Below are 8,148 nucleotides of genomic sequence, written 5' to 3' on the forward strand. Positions count from 1 at the left end.
CCACCTCGGACAAACACAGCAGGACACCTTTCTCACTGTAAAGATCGTCTTTATTTGATTTTCATCACCTTTCCATGAAAGAGTGGTTCCCCTCAGCACTATGTAATTACAAACCTTGCAAATACATCTTATAGATATTGAAAATTTCTTTAAAAATGAAAGGTAAGTCTAAGGAATGTTTGTCATGGGAGAGGGTATAAAATAGAAGTTTGGTTACATGTAAGCAGGTTTCTATCAGGAAAGGAAAATGGTGTCACTACTCCATTAAAGCAGTACTATAGACATGCTATTTTGCTTGTTTTCAAGCTAATTGTTCATCAAAGAGAAGCTTGTTCTCCCTTTTCTTCCTCATGATCAAATAAACATGCTTGTGTATATAACCTTCCTGGCAAGATGAGCCACGGGGAATGAAGACAAGCCTTCTAACTATGTTCAAAGTAAGTTCCGGGGATAGAGCACAGTCCCTGCTTTCCAGAAGGTGGACAGACACGTGACAGTTTCAGATACTACAGTAACAGGGAGACCTGAGGGGACCATGGCTTTGGCCCATTGTGTCTGGGCAGTTGACATAATTCAGTCCCCATGGCTTCTCTCTGGTCCGGCTGCCTTAGCCTTGACGGTCTGGCAGGATCGTGGTCACTGGGATTGGGTGTTCCAAGGCACTGCAATCATCTGACAGGAACACCAGGTCCTGAAAAAGATGTGCGAGGAGCAGCAACGTTACTGAAGGTGGTGGCCGAGCCCGTGCACGGTGATAGGAATCTTGCTAATCCTCAAGGACATCGGCTGTTCCCTTTGGGCAAAAACTTTCCATCCCTTACTCTCCCAAGAAGAGCTGGTCACGTCTTCACATTCCTATAGACTCTCATAGATTCCTTACTATTTATTGAATTCACTCATGCATTGGTTGACCAGATGGATAGATGGGGGAGACCATGAATGAATCAATGAACCTTAATTACTGAGCAGCAACTCTGGACCAGGCATTGGGGACACGGTGACAGACAGCACCAGAGGTCACCTTCAAACACTTTAGAGTTAGTAACACCACTTATCAGATGGTATCATAACGAGGTCCTCTTCCCATCTTCCTCCCCAAAGACTAAGGGGAGGGGGGGTGAGGAGGGAAATGGGTGTGGGGCAGAAATGCCTAACAAATCTTTGATGTATGAACAAATAAATGATAAGTTAATAGCTAATTGTTCAAGTTTCCCGAGGACTTATTCCTGGCCAAGGATGCTGTTAGGAATTCTGTGTTTAGTCACCCTCTGGGGTTCTCAGGATCAAGAGAGTTACTACAGCACCCCCGGCACACACGTGGCCAAGGAGTAATTGTTATTACCCTCCCAAAGAGCTCAGGAGACCAGCACTATTCTGTCCCCAGGTCACAAGTGAGGACACTGTCTCCGAGAGGTGAGGGGGTGCGCCCATCTGGGAAGCAAGATGGAGACAGGAGGCCGGGTCTGTCTGAGGCCGAAGGCTGTGTCCGAGGGATCACAGGAGTTCCTCTCTACATCTTAACCAGCACTGATTTCCTGTTCTTTCTGTCTCCTCCCCTCTTTTACCAGAATCCTCCTGAAGCCGCTTTCCCCAGAAAAGTCTCCTCTGACCCCTGGAGTTCTCAGAACTCCACCCCCCCCACCCCAGCCCGGCCCCAGGTGGCTGCCGACAGTCTGTCTTCTGTCATTAGGTCCTGGGTGTTGTCCCCACGTCAGCGGGGAGCTTGTGGAGACGGTGGGTCCTGAGTCCCAATCACTTACCTAGGGCTTAGGGAAGTGGACGCATGCCACAAGCATTTCACACAGAGAAAGAACTTGCAATGGCGTCACTTACCCTCCTGCAGAATGAGTTCATGATGGTGTACAGTTTCCGCACTTTGTCCTTCAAGGCATCCACCTGGGCCACCTTCCAACACTGGGGCCATGCCACAAAGTCCCGCAGCTTGGCCAGCACACAGTAATTCTGGGAGTGGACAACAGGGACGGAGAAGTCAGTAGCCAGAGGGATGGGAGCTGGGGGCTCCTGCATGCTTTGGCACGGGTTCTCTTGCCGCCCCCAAACCTCCCCCAGGCAGGCAGGCCCCTCTTACGTGTATGTCAAGGTACAGCCTGGGCAGGTATTTCACACACGAGTCCTGCAGAAAAGGGTACGCGTTACTGGGGTGCCCACAGGACACAGCCTCAGCCTGCTCACGGGAGGCTCTCTGCCAGTCTGCCCACAGCCAGCCCAGCCCCAGATCCCACGGGATGCCTGCAGGCCGCCATGCACAATACTTGTGCTGTGTGCCGCGTGCCTCCAGAAATAGACCACTGCTCTTCCCGAATCTGCCTTTTAGAGTGCAAACTTTATATCATTTAGTATGAGTTAGGGAACTGTCATGTTAGATACACACACACACATACATATATGTGTACATATGTAAACAGTTCTGTAACTAGATCTCGTAGTAAATAATACATACTATAATAATATGAAAGAAGGGCATATATACATATGCTGATATCACTGTGTTTTACTTTTGGTGCGAGCCTGAAGTCCAGAGACCCAGATTCTGTCCTGCTCTACCAGAAATCCCCTGTGTGACCTTGGGCAGGTCTTTTTCTTCTGGGTGACTCAGTTTCCCAGTTGTGAAATTACATTTCTAATACATAATCTCTCCACTTGCTTCCAGCTCTGCAGTTCTGAGCCTATACGTTCTGTTTTTACATTTTAAAATCAGATTCCTTTAAAAGTTGTTTGCTCTACATATTTCACACCAAGGAATCTGGATAAATTGCGATGCCAGTATACAACAGAATGTTGTTACAGAAGAATGTTAATTTATTTGATGGTGTCATTGAAAGGTAAATCGTAAAACTGCTGTGCTGTTTGATCCAATCTGTTCACACACACGTGCGCACACACACATGCACACACACGTGCATGCACACGCATACACAAACACGCATGCACACATGCATGTGCATGCACACGCACACACATGCACACATGCGAGCACACACACACACCTGCGCGCACACATGCACGCACATGCTCGCACACGCACACACACATGCTCGCACACACACATACATACCTATGCATAGATGGAAAGCTGAAATATTATCCTCCAGAATGTTATGGCAGCAGTTACCTCTAGGGGGTAGAATTGCAAGTAATATTTATGTTCTTTGTCCTTTGTGCATTTTCCAACCGTTTTACAAAGGATATGACTTTTATAATTAGGAAAAAAGTAAACATTATTTAACTTTTAAAAAGAAAATACAAAGAAGGTGTTAGGGTATCGTAAACTCTACTTCTGAGAAACATTACATTTTGTTTGAAGTGTTTACAAGGGGTAAAGGGACACTTTTACATTTTACCACAGCTTTTAATGACGTTCAACTGGTGTTGTTTCTACACTGCATGAGCAGTCAGGGGGTCAGGATCCTAGCTCCAGGAGGCCCTTGGGCCCTCCCCTCTCTGGGCCCCTGGCTTCCTTTTAGAAGAGTGGTGACAACTGTGGCTGCCATTCCTGGAGTCCTGAGTGCAGACACGGCTGTGTGTGCCATGTCGGTATTCACCGCTTGGACCTCCACAGCTGCCCGACACATTTGGGTGGGTGCCCAGCCATCCCCTGTCACAGACCAGGTCACTCAGACTCAGGCTGAGTAATTTGCCCAGCGTCCCACAGCAGGTGGGGGATGGAGCCCCGTGCTGGGTGTCATCCCTTTACTGCAAACTCTTAATCACCAGGCTAGCAAAGTGTATTAGCTTAATTCTTTGGTCCTCCCTAACTCTGGAGTTCTAACTCTTTCGGGACCTTTTTCCTTTTTACATTTTACGACAGATCCTCTGACATTTGCTAGCAAGTTACAAGCCAAAATTGCGAAGTCGTTGATTACTTTTCCTTGTGCTTAAAAGAAAGTGCAAACCACTGCTACCATATGTAGCAGGATGGGACTAAAACACAAATGCCCTTGAGATTAACAGTGACCAGAAAAGAAAAATAACGTGTGTTTTTTTTTGTTTGTTTGTTTTTTTGTTTGCCTGGTGTAAAGGCAAACTTTCGGGAACTGGGTGTGCACTGAACCTGCTGGTCCTCAGCAGGCCAGAGGGAACTCACCGAGGGCTCCGTGGCCTGCAGGCTCTGGTAGTCAGCGGTGATCTCCCGGCTGAGGCTCAGCATTCTGGAATAGCAGGTCGGGGGAGCAGGCCGCACGGCGGGGGGACCGCTGAGCAGCAGCGGGAGCAGCAGCGGGACCAGCCAGGCCGTCATGATGCAAAGACAGCCAGCTGCAGCCCGGCCAGCCGCCCCTTTAAGCAGCTGCTTGGGGGTGGTCCCCCACGCCTCCATTTCCTGTGGGGCCCAGCGGAGTCCAGTGAGCACGCCCCCTGGCCTGGCCGGGACACTGGATCCTTTCAGACCTGAAGGTCCCCCTTGTTGAGAGGAGGGGCTGCCTGGGGGTGTGCAGGACACCTGGAAGGGAAGCAAGGCCTTTCTCTGCCCACTTTCTGTAGAAGTTTCTCTCTCGGCAGGGGCTTTGCCTGAAGTGGCAGGAGCAGCCAGGGAGGGGACAGGGGACAAGAGGAAGACAAGGAGGGATGAAGGAGTGGTTCCTCAGAGGGTCTCTGCTAGATCAAACCGGTTGTGTAACTGGCTGATTTCCTAGAGCAGAACTGGAGGAGGGAAAGGGACCAGAGTGATGGATTGAGCTCCAGTGATCTGGGGCTTGGGATCAGGCAGCTGGCTGTCAATGTCCACCCACCACTGACCAGCCAGGGAACCCTGGGCAGTCACCTACCCTCTGAGCAGCCTCGAGTCTGCAGCTGGAGGCTGGGCTCGTGCTGGTGCCTGTGGTGGGGGATGTGAGAGCATTCCCCAAGCCAGAGCACTGCACGCTCGCGGCTGGGCCCTGCACAGGCCCTGGTCCAGAGCAGACTCGAATAAGGGGACAGTTCTCCAAGTGCTGTTCTTTCAGAGGCTGCTCCGCAGGCAGCTCTCCTGTAACAGAACCAGTTATGATAGTACGTTGTCCCCTCGGACACTTGGTGGAGTGCATGGTTACTTACTTCTGGCCATGATCTTGGGCAAGTTTCTTGACTCTGTCCTTTGTCTCCTTATGTGTGAAATGGAGATGATGAGAACACCTAGCTCAGAAGCAATGATGAGGAATAACCATGCTGAGCTAATGTCACTGAGCTAATGTCTGAGCGAATGTCACGTCTCCATTCCTACAAGTGTCCCTGTGAGGCAGGTAGCATAGAAAACAGTCCCATTTTCTAGGTGGGAAAATGGAGGCTCAGAGAATTCCAGTGGCTTGCTCAAGGTCACAAAGCTGGAGGCAAATGGGTCCAGTGGGGCTCTGTGCCTTGTCTCCCTTCCATTTTTCCACCCCATAGTATGAAACTGCGGAGGAGCAGGAGGTGCAGTCAGAGATGAGTTTGGGCCCTTGGGCTGTCCAAGCTTCTCTCACTGCAAGGGAGGACAGAAAGGGGCCAGGGCAAGCCATACCCAGAACGAAACAGCCAAGGATGAGGGCCAAAGGGCTGAGTGAAAGGGACGTGGTGTCCTGGATGTGGGGTGGATGGACCACAAGGATAAGAACCCGGCTCCAGCCTCTCCCTGCTGTTTGCCCATTGCGGTTCCCAGGACATGTCCATAAAACAGTGTCACCCTGGGCAATGCCAGAGGCCCCTTCCAGCCCTGACGTTCTATTTATCTGGTTTTCTGGTGTGAAAGCCTTAGGCAAGGATCCCAGTCATGCCTTCCTGTTTTGCAGGTGAGAGTGTGTTCTCTAAACACCTTTAGTGAAGTGACCCAGGGACCGTCTCCTGGGTCCCCTCTCCAACAGGGCAGAACTGGAGGTGCAAGCAGCAGACACAGAGGTTTTTCTTCTGGAGGAAGGCGCCTCCTCCCTCCCTCCCTGGCAGACAGCAGGCTCCGGCCAGGGACTCCAGGCCCTTTGGACATGCCCCAGGGCTCCTGGATGTGCTCATCGAATGAGCCCCACATTCAGGACAAGATAGAGAGCAAGCCCAGGCACGAAAGCAAGTCCTTGGACTGCTCAGATGCAGGAGCTGTCCCTGTGCTGGGAAGCAGGCCTGGTGTGCACCTTTGAAGTTGACATAAATATGGCGTTGGCAGATCTGACTCAGGACACCCTCTGTGGTCCTCAAGGGGCATCTGGAACGAACCGGAAGCTCCCCCTGTGTCCTGAGCACCCAACGATGAGCTAAGCAGCTTTTGTTTGTGTCTCTCACCCACCCGGTGCTCCTTTTCATCTCGGTTTGCCTGCACCCTGCACCCAGCTGGGCCGAGCAGATGCCCAGGAAGGCTTTTGGGAATGGAATTAACCTGATGGTTGTTAATCTTGTTAACTCAGAGCAAAGCACAGCCCATTAAACACCCACAGAGCACGGCCCCAGACCCAATGGCTGCCCGAGACCCTGCCCTGGACGCAGGGGGGGGGCTGTGCTCACAAAGGTCTCCTTTGCCACTCGCCCTGCAGCCCCCTCAGCCCCTTCCCTGGCCCCTGTCCCCGCCCCCTTTCTCCTCCAGCATCAGGCTGCTCCATCTGGAATGTGAACATTAAAAATCCAGGCGGGAGTTTCCCACAGACTAAAGCCTTTGTCTTCTCCTAAAGGTTTCTCCCTTCCCCCACAGTGTCTTAGCTGGGGCCTCGGCCCCCATTGTGTGCGGAACCTCGTTCTGCTAGGAGAGACCCACGGTCAGAGCTCAGGAGCGACCGGGGAGAGCCAGATACCAGCTCTGATACCAGCATTTTCTTAGAGTGGATTCTTCATTCGTCCACCAACACGTATTTGTATTGAATCTCCTGAGATAGACCATGAGGGTGAAACCGTGAACGAGAGAGATGGGGGTGCTGTCCACTTGTACAAGAGTAAACAAAGCAATTAACTTTCTGAAACAAAGCACACGGGGCACGTGGCCTGCTGGCGAAATCATGTCGTTCCCCCTGTCACTCCCCAGCAGGGGTTCCATCTGTGAATTGAGGAAGTGCTGGGGGAATGGATGGGCACGGAGGTGTGTGCGGGATGGTGAGAGAGACAGAGAGAGAGAGAGACAGAGAGAATTTGGAAGGTGCTATGCTGCTGGAGGAAGACGCCACAAGCCAAGGGATGCAGGAAGTTTCTAGAAGCTGGAAAAGGCCAGGAAAGGATTCTCCCCTAAAGCCTCAAGAAAGGAGCACAGCCTTTCCCAGACCTTGATTTCAGCCCACTGAGACCCATGATGGACATCTAACCTCCAGAACTGTGAGGGAATAAATTTACGTTGTCTTAAGCCACTCAGTTTGTGGGGATTTGTTACAGCTGACGTAGGAGACTAATGTGTCTGGGGTTCAGTAACATGACAGAGATTAAGGTTGTGAGGAACTTAGAAATAACCTACACCAACCTGCTTGGTGCTTGTGCTTCCTTACAGCCTCCCTGTCAAGGGCTCATCCAGCGTCTGCTTGCTTACCTCCCTGGATGGGGAACTCATTACTTCCTACGGCCACCCTCCAGTCTCTGGGCAGCTCTGACAATACAAGTTCTTCCCAAGGTGAAGGTGAGATGTGATGACTGAAGGTGCTGCTATCCTTGGCCTAAATCTCCTGTGCCTTCTTCCTCAGAATAGGCCTGTAGTGATTCTAAGACCACGCTCATACCTCACTTTGTCACCACCACCTACTCACCCCTGCCCCCCAAACAGACTTGACTCTCTTTCACAGTCAATGTACCCATTTCTTGAAACATTTTCCATGGGAAGTGGCTTCAAGATGCTTTTCCACATTTGCATCACGACTTTTGTGTCTGCCCAGAGTCCTTTCTCCCTCCAGGAGCCATTGCTAAAGCAGAAGTCCACTCCTGCCAGCCCCTGTTTGAACTTCTTCCCTGGTTCCCAGAGGCCTGGAGGAGAGTGTGGGGTCTGTAGCTGGTTGCCAGCCGAGCTCTCCATCCATCTTGACCAGTCCTTTCCTGCACTTTTACTCAGGTAATAATGACGATAGGTAACTCTGGAACTGCTGCCTTGCTCTGAGCGAGTATTAATGCGTTGATTCTGTTACCATCATTTGAGGCCACTGAGGCACAGAGAGGTTAAGTGACGTGCTCCAAATCACACTTCATTCGCAATCCTTAGGATTTTTAGTTACCACACCCAGG

At 51.0% G+C, this 8,148-nt stretch overlaps 1 protein-coding gene across 1 annotated transcript; it reads right to left on the reverse strand.

Moving 5' to 3' along the window:
• Window positions 1-33: 33 nt before the first annotated feature.
• On the reverse strand, window positions 34-4,278 carry CYTL1 (cytokine like 1). Its single transcript, XM_081049089.1, has 4 exons — window positions 4,106-4,278; window positions 2,090-2,134; window positions 1,834-1,962; window positions 34-691 (listed from the first exon to the last, which is right to left on the reverse strand). The coding sequence occupies exons 1-4, from the start codon at window positions 4,256-4,258 to the stop codon at window positions 608-610; spliced, it is 411 nt and encodes a 136-aa protein (XP_080905215.1). The 5' UTR covers window positions 4,259-4,278; the 3' UTR covers window positions 34-607.
• Window positions 4,279-8,148: the final 3,870 nt, after the last annotated feature.

Source organism: Rhinolophus hipposideros (assembly GCF_964194185.1).
Source record: "Rhinolophus hipposideros genome assembly, chromosome: 1".
Taxonomy (NCBI): domain Eukaryota; kingdom Metazoa; phylum Chordata; class Mammalia; order Chiroptera; family Rhinolophidae; genus Rhinolophus; species Rhinolophus hipposideros.

Excerpts from the sequence above, each read along its gene's own strand:
- CYTL1 (XM_081049089.1), bottom strand. The coding sequence starts at position 4,258 with ATGACGGCCTGGCTGGTCCCGCTGCTGCTCCCGCTGCTGCTCAGCGGT. Across the intron at positions 2,135-4,105 it reads TGCAGGCCACGGAGCCCTCG|GACTCGTGTGTGAAATACCT; the intron begins GTGAGTTCCCTC and ends CCTTTTCTGCAG. Across the intron at positions 1,963-2,089 it reads GGCTGTACCTTGACATACAC|AATTACTGTGTGCTGGCCAA; the intron begins GTAAGAGGGGCC and ends GTCCACTCCCAG.